This window comes from Phycodurus eques, chromosome 15 (assembly GCF_024500275.1).
Source record: "Phycodurus eques isolate BA_2022a chromosome 15, UOR_Pequ_1.1, whole genome shotgun sequence".
Classification (NCBI taxonomy): domain Eukaryota; kingdom Metazoa; phylum Chordata; class Actinopteri; order Syngnathiformes; family Syngnathidae; genus Phycodurus; species Phycodurus eques.
The window spans coordinates 5,971,991-5,986,880 of record NC_084539.1 but is presented as its reverse complement, the minus strand read 5'-3'; the positions used below and the strand labels follow the sequence as shown (position 1 = coordinate 5,986,880).

The 14,890-nt window shown below is 39.3% G+C and overlaps 1 protein-coding gene across 5 annotated transcripts in view; it reads left to right on the top strand.

The window, feature by feature from the left end:
• LOC133413359 (transcription factor 4-like) overlaps positions 1-14,890 on the top strand; it is a 197,705-nt gene that overhangs the window by 103,122 nt on the left and 79,693 nt on the right. For 4 of the 5 annotated variants that reach the window (XM_061697629.1, XM_061697633.1, XM_061697631.1 and 1 more), the window contains one exon: positions 14,038-14,164. In XM_061697629.1, the coding sequence (XP_061553613.1) occupies positions 14,038-14,164 (127 nt within the window). Of the gene's footprint in view, positions 1-13,026; positions 13,100-14,037; positions 14,165-14,890 lie in introns of those variants that run through there. The other variant, XM_061697632.1, reaches the window with a different exon arrangement.

Sequence of the window (14,890 nt, the reverse complement as noted above, 5' to 3'; positions counted from 1 at the left end):
TTTAATCCATACAAACAAGTACCATCAAAAAGCAACATGAGCTTTTTTAAAAATATATATATTATGTGAATCAGCTGATTCTTCATTAAAGGCAATGGGCCTGACACAATAGATTTTAAAAGGATGTTTGCAAAAAGGCTCAGCGTCTCTTCCATGCCAAATAAATAACATATACATAAATGGTAAAAACACACAGAGGATTTTGTCTGTTCAATGTTTTTCCCCAAAAAATAGTTCAAAAATCACAATCACTCCATTTACCAATTTAATCTCTCTGGACTATTCAGGCTCATAAAGGCATAAATGTATGTAACTTTGGTGTGGAAACACGTAGGATTGTAAGGTAGACCTTTTTGTCCAACGTCAGACCTATTATATCGACAACCCAAAAATGTTTTCCTCCATCTTCAACCTCACTCGTAATTGTTAGGCTTCCCAATATCTTTCTCCATATATTCATGTATCCACACACAGTACATACACATCAATACCCTTTAATCTTGTCTGAATGATGCTTAGAGTGTCATGTGTGATGAAAATGTAACACCATAACAGTAGTTTATATGTATTGTAAACATTTATGTTTTCCATTATTAACCCAGTTCCCAGTGGTGTGCTGCCTGTGCTTTTTGTTTAAATGTACAGTAGAGACATGCGGCTATAGTCAGGGTTGTGGTGTACCACGAGGTTTTTCTCATATCACAGAAGATAAGCCAGTACATAAAATGGATGGACGGATGTAAATATTAGAGCCAGAAATGGCAAAACACAACTTGTTTTTATGCACCTAAAAACAAAAAGTGTGAGGCGAGGGGACTCTGATATGGGGCAGCATTATTAAAGGGTGACCATTTAGCAATTGGAAAATGGTTTTGACTTACATCAGTCATAAAGCAATCTTGAGTAAAGAATAGAATCTCCTTTCAACTCCCAGTGTCTAAATATGATTTTACAATCATTTGTACAGGAGAAGGTCAATGTCTGTACTTTTCAGGGCCCAAAAGGTACAGGTACAGTTATCTAATTGCCACTTAAATCAAATAACCACTTGCAAGGATAAAACAGCGTTGGACGAGTGATTATGAATCTAAGCCTACCCCAAAAACTGGACATTATGATTTTGTATATATTTAATTTCAATGCTATAATGCAAATTGAATCCCTCAGGCCAAACTATCAAAATTGTAGTTTTCACCTAAACTCCCTTTATTATATGTGCACTGATTAGTTCTCCTTGGGGTATTATCAAAGTTTGTCAAAGAAATGGACTCCGAATGTAATTGTCAAAGACCTTGGACCAATAAGAATGAGTGTGCAGACATACTGTATCTGCAAAATCAGCGTCGTAAGCAGTTGTTAGAGAAATGCTTTCTTTGGTAAATTCTGAGGTGAAAGATGCTTGTTCATAACTACAGCCTGTCAATCAACCTGCCAGTTGTAGTCATCATTATCAACTTGTATTTAGTTCACTGGTACTTTCTGTCTAAAAAGAAAAAAGGTGTCACCCCTAAGAGATTGATTGACATTTTATTCTCTAGTCAAGCAGAGTAAAGAGGATGACACGATCACGTCAGTATTTTGCTTAACCAGTGTCGTCCAGGTTAACGTGAGTAAACGCCAGAGCTCCCCCTGGTCTCTATCTCAGTGAAGCCCTGTGATGTATACAACATCAAACAGTACACACACACACATGCACACACGATAGAACAGCTGGGAACGGACACAGAACATAACTGAGCTGTCATGGCTACACTCCAGAATTTGCTCACACGCAGACACATTTAAAAGATGAAAAGACACACTGCCACGCATGACTACTGCACTTCCCTTATAGAAATGTGTATTTCTGCATTGATTCTCACAGACACACACACACACACACACACACACACACGCATACACTAACACCTTCACAAGACTAAACTGGTCTTGATCCATGACTGACGGGTTCTTATCTGGCACTGATACAGCAACAGCATCCAAGCGCCAACACACCTTGAACTTCCAGAAAATTGGTTTGAGATCCGGACTTGGCAAAGTTGTTCAAAAGAGCCAAGTGACTTTAAACTCCATGACCCTTCACTGCTCAGATCTATTTATTCCAAGGCTTGTAGTAAAAACGTCATTAGAAACAACCACAGAATCAGATGTCATGGTTTGTCAGAGAGGTAATCATTCAACAATGCATTGATAATTTAGTGAGCAGTTTGTACTGATACACAAGTTTGACGCTTTATACTGACGGCAGGGATCTCATTTAATGTGCGTCCTGCGTCGCAGAAGCACGGAAATTAGCGGGGACGCATGAAGTGACTCTAATCTGCGTCCGCCGACCCACGGCTTAAAACCCTATGTGTGTTGGTGAAGCGCTTCCACACACAGCGGATCGAAGGAGGAATACACTCAAAGTACGAATCATGTCGTGGGGGGTGGTTATCGTTCCGTACAATGGACACGGCAGTTTTTCTCTGGACTCGATACATTTTCATTGTAGCGGTAACACCCAAGGCGCTCACGACGCAGCAAGTCTCTGGTAGAACGGCGTTTGGTCCGTCGACGCACGCAACTGCGAAACTTTAGGGAAGGTTAACTATTTATTGCATTTGCTAGCCTGCAAGCTAAAGAGCTAGCAAGCTAAGGAGCCAAACAGCTCACTCGACTGCAGCGACATTGTTTTAAATGTCAGTCTTGCGTGTGCGTTCCCCACATAACACACACACACACACACACATGTGTGAAAGTTAACTGTTTGTTTACCATAACCACGCCGGCACACGTTATCCATATTCAGGCAGTAGTTGACTTCGGTAAACCAATTTTCAACATCATTTAATTGACAGGTGATGGTCTCACAGTCCAGCAGCTCGAAGGCGGGCCTTATTTTACATTTTATTTATCATTCATTGAATCAGGTAAAAGTTTATTGTGATATAAAATCTCTTTTTCAAAAGCCAAGAGGCAGCAGAAAGTATACAGGTCGCAGAAATTATACAGTACATACTGTAACACAACAACATTCATACTATAAATACAAATAAAGAATAAAAAATAACAATGATTTTAAAATGTATGACATCTGATTCAGAAACAGTTTTAATTCATTCAAATATGGCAGGTTAATGACTCAATACCTCTGTGGCAAATGTTTAATATTTGTTTAAGTGCAATTTTTGTTAACAAAGCCTGGGTCTGTTTTAGTTATATTTTTTAAGATATTTGATTTGTAGTTCTACTTTACAATGCCAGTGTTCAATATTATTTAGAATTAAAAGTTGTTCTTAAAAAGGATGTACCTTGATTATTATGCTCTAATATGATTCAGACAAGGCGGCACGGTGGGCGACTGGTTGGAGCGTCTGCCTCACAGTTCTGAGGACTGGGGTTCAATCCCCGGCCCCGCCTGTGTGGAGTTTGCATGTTCTCCCCGTGCCTGCGTGGGTTTCCTCGCACATCCCAAAAACATACATGGTAGGTTAATTGACGACTCTAAATTGCCCATAGGTGTGAATGTGAGTGCGACTGGTTGTTTGTTTGTATGTGCCCTGCGATTGGCTGGCAAGCAGTTCAGGGTGTACCCCGCCTCCTGCCCGATGATAGCTGGGATAGGCTGTCATAAAATTCTGCACTATAGCGGGACTGCGAAGCAAGAACTGTGATATCGCAGAGGATTACTGTATCTGTATTCCCCGACGATAAGTTGCAGGGACTCATTGTTCCAGGGCTGCGACTCATTGTTTCTAGACATGTGCATCCTGGGACTCAAGTGTAAAACGATCTATGGACGGGTATTTTGTTTAATAAGGTAACCAAAATATATTGCCTTTGGCCTAATTGCCCTACCTTTGATAAATAAAAGTTAAATAAATAAATATATATAAATGAGCGGCACGGTGGACGACTGGTTAGAGCGTCAGCCTCACAGTTCTGAGGACCCGGGTTCAATCCCCGGCCCCGCCTGTGTGGAGTTTGCATGTTCTCCCCGTGCCTGCGTGGGTTTTCTCCGGGCACTCCGGTTTCCTCCCACATCCCAAAAACATGCATTAATTGGAGACTCTAAATTGCCCGTAGGCATGAGTGTGAGTGCGAATGGTTGTTTGTTTCTATGTGCCCTGCGATTGGCTGGCAACCAGTTCAGGGTGTACCCTGCCTCCTGCCCGATGACAGCTGGGATAGGCTCCAGCACGCCTGCGACCCTAGTGAGGAGGAGCGGCTCAGAAAATGGATGGATGGATGGATGGATATATAAATGAAAAAATAAAATAAATATGAAGCGCTCTCGGTATGATGCAGTGCAATTTTACCTGTCTTACAGTGTCAACCAAAGCTAAGCTTTGCCTTTATGAAGACAGAAATTTAGTTCATTTACTTTTGCTCATCCCACCATTCTTTTTCTGTTCTTTCTTTACCCTTTTTTTTTTTTTTTTTTTTGGCTCAATACCTCTATTGTCTTCTTCACTACCCATTGCCCCTCCTTCCTCTTTTAGTTCTAATTGCATGCAGAAAGCTGCCAGATATGGTGAGGTGTAATGTGCTGTCTGATTCCTCTCTAAGTGTTCTTAAATGATTGCTATGTGTTTGTCAAGCCAAGCATTGAGTGCTTATTAAGGAAAATGCTTTGAACTGATGTGTGTGTTTGTGTGCGTGCGTGCATGCGTGAGTGTGTGTGTGTGTGCATGTGTGCGTTTTTGTGTGTGTGTGTGTGTGTGTAGGGTAGGAGATGGCACACATTGTCACTGTTGTGTCAACCCCTCACACACCACGGTGTGCTTATGCGACATCAACATTTGACTGCCACGTTCAGTATTCTTATGCAGTGCACTTATTTTTTTGTCTAAGTTGGTTATGATTGATTTCAAGAGCTTATCTTGTTTGTTTGTTTGTTTTTTTGTTTGTTTACCTGTCTTGGCTCGGTCACAGGAAGTGTTAAGTGATTTGTTTAACCTTCATAGTTGTACAGCAATAAAAATGCATATTTCAAATTAGGCAAGGGAGTAGTAGTTGATTATTTGATCATGAAGAATAATTGTGCCTTAAAGCTTTTGAAGCAAAATGTAGTGCACTACGTGGCTGCACCAAGCACAGGCACTATTTTTCAATCTCAACTATTTATTGCAGTCTGAAGAACAGCACAATATTAGCTATAACTTGCAGATAGATCGATCGATCGATAGATAGATAGATAGATAGATAGATAGATAGATAGATAGATAGATAGATAGATAGATAGATAGATAGATAGATAGATAGATAGATAGATAGATAGATAGATAGTACACTGATTCTTGTTGACGAACATGTCAACATGTGAAAGCAGTCAAGTAAAAGTCTGTTCCTTGCTGACGAAACCGCACTCCATTCGCCAGTCTGTGTTAAAGGTATGTAATATATTGCAATATTTAATGCATCCATCCACTGTATCGTCCAATGTGATATCTATGGCAGCCCACTTAGGCAGCAAACTAGTGGGGTCTGGGTCAATTGTGCCCTCTCTTGGTTACTGCCAAGCAGTGAGTCTTATTTTACTGTCATTTTGTCACGAAATACCCTCGGTGAACTGATCAGTCAAATTGAACACATTCTAATTCAAAAATCAAATGAATCATCCATCCACTTTCTATACCACTTCTCCTCATCAGAGTCACGGGACAGCTGGAGCCTCTCCCAGCTGACTTTGGACGAGAGGCAAGGTACACCTACCTGGTCACCAGTCAATCGCAGGGTGCATACACACAAGCAACCATTCACAATCGCACCCACACTTATGGACAATTTACAGTCTTCAATTCACCTAACGTGCATTTTTTTGGGGGGATGCGGGAGGAAGCCAGCGTATCCGAAGAACGTGCGAACTCCACGTGGGAAGGCCCGGGCCGAGAATCAAACCCGAGACCTCTCGACTGTGAAGCAGATGCGCAAACCGCTACTCGACTGCACTACCATTGAGTCAATATTAATTTAGATTTTCTCTTAAACGTTCAATTCATTGTTGTTGTGTCAATGACTGAGGTATGATTTGTGGTTATAGTGTCTTTACCTTCAGTCCATTGAGTTGTTGGTTTCCGCTGGTTTGAATTTCGCTGGTATGCATTGGGGTCTGAATCACTCAAGAATGTGTGCATGTGTTTTATTGCGTTTGTGTGAGTGCGTGTGTTTGCTTGTGTGCATCAGCTGGAGGAAAGCTGACATACAGGTGTGTCGGTGCCTCGCCAGCACTTCCTGGTAATTAATGGCTCTCTCTCTCTCTCTCTCTCTCTCTCTCTCTCTCTCACACACACACACACACACACACACACACACACACACTATCTCTCTCTTGTCTTGTTTTTCAGGTTGCACAGTAATTGATTACACCTGAGTGGCTTCTATAGTCACGTAAAAAGTGGGAATGACGGGAGAAAGACAAATTAAGAATAATATAATACTGTACAGTAGACAGACTACACTAAGCATACACCTGTAATGTTGTTAAGCCAAAAATGAAAATGATTATTTTATTTATGGAGTTAATTGAATTAGTCAGTAATAAAAAGTGTATTAATAAAGTCACATGACGACTCGAGTAAGGCAATTTTAGGACTTTACTTGTTTGGTTAAAAATTATGGAAGACTTGACTTTGACTTGCACTCCAAAGCTTTACAAATAATTCTGTTAATAGGTGAAAATATTTTTGTGTCAATCATGCAAAACTGGTAATCCACTGCATGTTAAGATGCGCAGTACAGCAGCCACCAAAACACTTAAGAGTATTTTATTATATCGTGACAGTAATAGTGTTACATACATGGTGGCTGTAAGCACTCATGCAAACATTGGAAAAAACATTGTATGTAACATGTAATTTTGCAGATAATGTAAGTACATGTAATTTTTTTGTCATACTCAGTTGCTGTTGATTGAAATTGTGCGGATGTAAATATACTTTTTGTGTAATGATCACTGAAAAACCATGTTATTATCATTCTAATATACTGTGTAATATCACAGACCAAGATTATATAATTTGATTTATGACCTGCTTGACAATTTGGGATTGCTTGAAATTTAAATGTGAAGACTTAAAACTTGAAACTTGCACATATGTGACTTAATCCTACCTGCGGTATTTAATATTGTGGCCAAAACATCCATCCATCCATTTTCTGTACGGCTTATCCTCACTGGGGTCGCGGGCATGCTGGAGCCTATCCCAGCTATCTTCGGGCAAGAGGCGGGAAACACCTTGAACTGGTCGCCAGCCAATCGCAGGGCACATATAAACAAACAACCATTCGCACTCACATTCACACCTACGGGAAATTTGGAGTCTTCAATTAACCTACCGTGCATGTTTTTGGGATGTGGGAGGAAACCGGAGTACCCGGAGAAAAACCACGCAGGCACGGGGAGAACATGCAAAACTCCACACAGGGGGGGCCGGGATTTGAACCCCGATCCTCAGATGTGTGAGGCAGAACATCTTATTGGTCTGACAATTATTATCTATTAATGACAAATATATCTTTGCTGATCTATCAGCCAGTGATGTATAGTGACAGGCAGAATGATTAAATGCTCTTCCATTAGATTGCAGAACGTAAAGTACCTGTGTATTCACCTGTTGCCATTCACAAAGCAGAATAAATCTAAATCAGCTTTGTGTTCAATTAAACAGGCCTAGATTTCACACTAATTCAAAGTTGTAATTAAATTGAGACAAGAGAATTATTATTTTTGTTTGGTGGTGTGATGTGTTTTTTCTCTAAAATGGGTGACTAATAAATGTTCGGAAACTGGTATCCCCCAAAATACATGCAAATTCTCATGAAATGTTTTATATTATTACTGTACAACTGATTGACTTTGGATCTCCATTCATGATATGGATTTTTCTTTCTTTTTTTTTTTTTTACATACTGTAGCTCCGAGCTTTTTAACAATGACATTTTGCGTGTCCACCTTCATGTATTGTTTAACGTTTTGAGCTAAACCATCAACGAAATATGTTTCACAACACAATGCTTTACAACATTACATTTATTAATAATGACCTATTAGCTGAACTGTCATTAAAAACATACGCTTTAACTTTTGATCATCCCTCCCCAATTCACTTTGTTATGAAGACAAGCAAATATGGTGGAGAACAAACCTAAGGGTCGTTACAGTGATGGCTGTAAAAATATGTTCAATCGAACCCCAGGAGTGCTGCGAGTCAGTCTCAGGGGGTTGGTGGAGGACAAGACACACAGTGTGTGCTTAAGTCCTTAAAAGTCTTTTCACACTGTATTTAGCAGGACGCAGCGCGCCGTAAACGAACCCATTCTTTGTGTCTGTGTTGCGAGGCCGCGACAACGGAACGGTAAGTCAGTGATGCTCAAGGTGGGTAATTGCCGTAGCAGCGCCACGCCTCATGTTTTAAAACGTTCAACTCAGAAGCAGCGTCACTGTAGCGTCAGACGGCGCATCCAATAACAGAGGGGTTGGCGATTTAATTTCAGAGCGCTAACAGCAATAAACAGAGATTAATATAAGCCTAGATACGGTAGTACGTTATAGCAACCAGCTAAGTGACATGCCTTCGTGGCAGCCATGGTGGATGGGGCAACTGTCCCATCAAAGGCAATGCATGTACATTGAAAATAAATTTGAGTGTGCCAAATTCTCCCAAAATTTTCATAAGGGTGACATTTTTGGTCAACGGCAAAGCATGTGCTATGAATACAGAACATTTGACAAAAAAGAGACAAAAAATATTCTTACCTATGAAAGGTTATTCACAGTTCTCTTGTTGTGATTGTACGGCGTTGTGTGCAACTGTATGCAGCACAATGTGCAGGCATCCTTGTTATTTTGGTTTTTGTGCAGTTCACAACAATTATAACTTATATCTTTTTTTTGGGGGGGGGTCTGAAATTCATGTTTACTTGGTTTGGAATTTTGTGTGCAACCTTTTGTGCCCCAATAAAATATATACCGGTTTGAATTTGAAATAAACCATATTTTAGTTTTCCAATTACGCAGGGTTCCGTGAATGCGTGCATGAAACTTGCAGGGTTGAGTATCTCCAACAAGGTTAAGAACCAATGAGTTCGAGGCATATTTGAAATGTTTGTCAATTGTCAAATTGGAAGACCTTTTCATTGTACTTAAAACAAAACAAAACAAAAATTCATCACAAAAATTCACTTGAAATTCATTATTTCAAGTGTTGCAAAAACTTAACAGACTGCCACAGCTACTTTCTTGTTGGAAGTTTTTATTCCTCTGACCAAACCCAACAATAATGGTGCCACTTAAACAAGTATTCTCACTCCTTCAGCAAGATGACAAGCCTAATGACTGGAGGTCAGCTTCACAGAACTCTGCAAGTTGCATTCAGCCATATGTCTTGATGAATGTCATGACAGAGACACTCCTCTGTGTCCCTCTCAGTGCGTCTGTCTGCAGCCCCATCGCAGCCTCCCTGGTAATCGATCTTAGTTAATTTCTTCTTTGTGAACAGCAGGCCACAAAAAGCTCTCAAAGAAACAGACCCCACTGTTTTGTATGTATTATGTGTATTGTATATGCATGAGCGTGTTACACTCATGCATATCCCAAATCTCAGCTAAACATTTTGGAACACTGGATGTCAAACAAGAGGGTTGCTCAAACATTTTTCAATGACAACATTTATAAGCGCAAATGAATTGGGTTAGTTTACATGCACTGGGTTAAATTTGATCTTTGGCCAAACCTTTAACAGTGGAGATTCAAATCTTGCAGGATGGCTTTTTTTTTTCTTCCCAACAAATGTTATTTGTGAAATACTGGAAATATACTTTTAAATTAGTAAGATGAGTATTTTGTTCGTCTTTAAAGGAAAAGAGAAAGACTGCCTCACAAAAACAACAACCATGCTAAGTGTACATAAATTAAAGGGATTTAACAACTACGAGCATTCACGGTTCTAATTGCTTTTTGTTTTTGAGGATACCAGATTGAGTGAATGTATTGTCTGAGCTCTATGTCAAAAACTTTTATTTTTTACAGTTATGAATTTGGATTTGTTTTTTTTCTCCCCTTATTTGTGAGAGTGGATTTTATTTCCAACTAAATAGTCTGTTTGTGTTACCTTAATTTCTAAAAACTCCAGCAACACAAATGCAATAGTCCGGTTTTTTTTCCAATGCATGTGAACAACTGTTTGGATGTGATCTGGACACGTATTAAGCTGGCATGCTAAAGATCAAAACATGACATAATTGACTATTTTTCTGCTTACTGTTGGCATGCCAGCATAATCGGCATTCATGTTTTACATGAATATCATGATCATGGTCCACATGCATGGTTCTGCACACTAATTGACAAGAAATAATTTGGTGGCTTGGTGATGATGTGCTGTCTCCACACGTGAAAATAGAAATAGCTCACTTATTAAAGTGACTTATTCAAGTCACTGCGCGTTACTATTGTAGCTATGAGTGGCACAAGGCAAACAGAATCTCTTCGAGCTTGCAGAAGAAAAAGCATCAATGACCAACAACAACTTACACAGTTGGTAAGCCACAAAGACATTGTACATCATGCCATGTAATGACACATTGTATATCATACAACCCACAGTCAGGGTTTCATAAAATAAATTGATGTGACGTGCGCGGCTTTACCGTCGCGACACTAATTTCCCTTAGTAAAAACGGCTACAAAGTTCTAAATATTTAAGTTCTTTATTTCCACATTATGAACGGAGTTACACTGTCATGTTTACCTGCCCTGTGAAGGACGCAATGCAATGCATCATTAATAATTTAGTCTGGATCGCTACCTGGCCACATGGGTTCTGTACAGCACTGCAGTGTTTACTATGCATTAATGAATAACCGTGAGTACACTGTTCATTGAGTTATTTAGATTGTGCTCATTTGTCGCACTCCTTCAGCTTATGTAATTTATTTCGGCTCTGTCAGGAATGTGATCGATAGCTTCAATTAAGTTCTTTGATGTTCATTTCGTTCATATTATGTGTCTTAGGCACGTTTGGACCATAATGTGTTCATATTTCTGCCAGTTAAGAATCTGTAGAGAAGTGTACTTGAGAATGGTGTGCTTATTTAAATGTTTAAGTACTTATTTGGCATGTCAAGTATGCACCAAGTAGCTCATTTAATGTAGCTTCAAGCTATGCACTCATATTTAAGTTCCAGCTTCATGGTAATGTATTTCTATAACTTGTGTGCGCGTAGGGTGTATTGCCAAGTAATTCAGTCATTTGTAATCACATTCTGTTACTTTAACATTAAGTAATGTTAACTAAGTTACTTTTTCAAGGTAACTCCGGCAACACTGACTAAAATCTGCTTTCCGTATTTGAATTGGGGAAGATGAGCGATCCAATCAGAGCAAAGCTTATTTACGTGTCCTATATAATGAGAAATTCGACCGTTTCAACTGCCACGTGTAAAAGACCAACTAGAACAGCTTGAAAAAAGATATTTTGGCCATTACCAACCCAAAGGATCTTGTATACCCGATTAAAGGACATCAAAGATTATGATTTTTTAAAAATGATGGCACGGGACCTTTAAAACACCTGGGTACAGTTTTAAGTGATGGTGGAAAATGCATGTACAGTATTTATGTATGTATCTTTAACGCAAAAGGAATTGTGGCCATAGTTGCAGACTTAATTATTTATGCATGGTTAGGACTTACTGATCATGTGTTCATGTCACATTATCAAGTAGTACAGGTATTGTTTTCATTGAACTTATGAATTGATTTCAGAGGGTCGGGAAAACTGAGGATGGATGAATTGTACTGTTATGATTCATGTTTTGGATTTAGTTTGCAGTGGTGTTTGCAGGGATATATTTTGGCTAACTCATTATTTTGGCTAACTCATATACTGTAACTACAGTATATGGGAGGCTAAAAACATACACAACATTTATCAGTACAATATAATGCAGTTCTGCACCAATACTGTATATGTACTGTACCTAATATTATGGGTAGTGCGGAAACGTTTTTGTGGCAGTGAAGGAGCACAAGGAAAAAAATAATTTGATGTCAAAAGAATCCCAAGGTTGCTGTGTTACTGTGTCGTAACTTTAAATGACTGGTTTCACGTTTTTAACACTTCACTCCACATCGGCATTAATGAAGTGAGGACAGTATATTGCAAGTAGGGACACGGAGACATGCAGGTAAAGAGAGACAGTCAGACAGACAGATGGGTATTTTGTCTCTCCTCCAACTCGTCTAGTTGCCAGGGCGACCGTCTGGCCTGGCTCAGTGCTCAAGTACAAGAGGGGAAAAGCAAAAAAAGAAAAGCACCACAATCAATGAGACTCTTTTTGTTTTAGTGGGAACCCCCTTTTACCCCCAGATGACACACAACAGTCTCACGGCGCAAGATGACTGAGATTGTGTGTGCGTGTTCGTGCTTTTGTGTCTGACTCCTTCTTGTGTGTGAGGCTGACTTTATTTAAGACAAGGACCCTTTTGTTTTAAGCAGGAGAATGGCACGGAGGCCGAGGCTGGCCCTGTAATTGGTCTACTCAGACCCTGTTTAGCATGAGAAAAGCCTTTCTTGGCCCACCAGCGCCAAGCTAACTCTTGTTTTCAGCCACAGAGAGGACGGATGTGCTGATCAGAATTCAGATGAGTCTGAAAAACATCCACTACTACCCCACAAATACAGTCCTCCACCCTCTGATTTATACACACTGCACGCTAATTACTTGACGACAAAGCTGGGGGGGGGGGGATCTACCATTTAACTGAGTAGTGGAAGAGTCTATTTACAGAAGAAGCAAGGGGGGTTACTTCTCTCTCACCTCTTTCTTCCTCACTAACTTTTTTATGCCTCTCTCAACCAAAAAAAAAAAAAAACGTTCATCCATCCATCCTTCCTATTTTGTCTTTTCATTGTGGCGTCACTCCTCCACTGATCAGCCCAGCCGGCACTTGTTGCTGCGGAATGATTGAACTTGATTAGCGCAACAATGTGAGAGCTGTTTGCAAAGTTTGAGTCGTGAAACAGGGTCACAGTTAGCGAAGGGAGGCGCAGCACAGAGGACAAGTTAGAATCTGAGTCTCTCCATTGAGCAGCATGATGTTGCAATCACGGAGGTACTGTAAATAGCTTCGCAAATGCTAGTTTGTTTCTATCGTTATGTGCTTTTACTTTTCTAGATATCCATATTCTACTGTATGTCGTCTTTTTTTTACTTACAATAGTTTTTGGTTTTTGTTCATTTTTAACTATCTTATGATTAGTTGTCGTTGTTGCTGGGGTTGTCATTGTTGTCATTGTATTGTCGTGATTATTTCCAAGACTTTGTTTCCTTTCATTTATTTTCCAGTTGTGTTCATTTACATGACTTTATTTTAATGTCTGAGAGTAAAATCCGGGCAAGGGAACAATATCAGCATTGGTAAGAGAGGTTTGCGGCTTTGATGCCTTGCTCAAGGGAACCTCAACAGTGTGAAGGATGCAGATTGAGATCTCATCAGCAAGCAGTCCATCTACAGAAACACTCCACTCAGAACTTCCAAATTCAAAGTGTTCTGGGTGAATCGGCAGCCCTAAAAAAAAAAAGTTTAGCATTTTGCCAAATACTTTCGTACAAAGCGCTTTCATGCAAAACTGGTTGTAGGTGTCTCAGATTACCTTTACAGATGAATATAGTTTATGTATTTATTCAATGAATGTTTTAAATTTAGGATGGGCACCACTATATTATCGCTGTTATGTCAGATTTCTTTTTTCTGGGTCTGGGGGAGCAGTCGCGCTTGTTGCTTGACTGAAAACTATGAACTCAGAGTTCCAGTGAACTTTTCTGAGTCAAAGGTCAGAAATTTCCAATTTGTCAGTTTTCGGGAATGTAACATGAGGTACTGCCGCCTCTGAATATCTATGATAATAAAACTTATATGAGTCAATATCTTTGCATTTATGTAATACAATTCTTAGATTGAAATTTACACTTTTTTTTTTTTTTTTATTGGATACAAAACTGTTGGTTTAACACACCCTCTCTTTGTGTCCCACTATGTGTCTGGAGCAGTCAGTATTGGGCGGTGAGATGGGTTTGGGGAGTCCTGGTGCCACATCGCCCACCAAGCCACCCAGCCAGTACTACCAGCACTACAGCAGCAACCCCCGCAGGAGACCACTGCATATGGACTCCATGGGTAAGATGGTGCTTTTTTTTTTTTTTTATAAATGAGCATTGTACACACAAAAGTAACAAATTATAGTGTTGCATCTATATAAAACAACTGCAACATAAATGGTGTAGCATAATTTATGTCACTATGGTTACCTTCAGGTGGCCATACCTTGTGCTCTAATGAATTTTACATAATTGCATTGCATTTTAAGATTGGTCTGTATCTAGTCAATTCTTTTTCAGAATGAATAATATTTTGTGTTTAGATAACCCATTCATTTGGTTTTTATTTTTTTTTAAATTATTATTAGAAGCAAGTGATGCATTGCCGGAACATTTCGATTAAGAAATCAGATATGAAGCAAAAACAAATAATAAAATAAGGGGTGGTGTTAAAGTGTTTTTAACAACTGCAATTGACCGCAGCAATTGAGATATTACCTCAGTCAGTTGGTAGCCATATACTATTTTTAATTTAAAGATTTAAAAAAAACAAAAAAAACTGAAACCCTTTGTTTTGTCTTTTCCAACTTTGTGATTTGATGGCTTTTTTGTTAACATTTAGTGATGCAATAATTTAGACAATAATGATTTCCTTTTTTTTTTTGTTGCTAATTTTCCTTGATTTGATTTCATCTGTTACAGTTTTCCTAAATAATGATTTTAAAAAATCACTCCAATGTTTCAATGCAGTGTAAATGACCTGTCAATTATGCTATGTCAAACATTCTCACCTAAGTTTATGTGC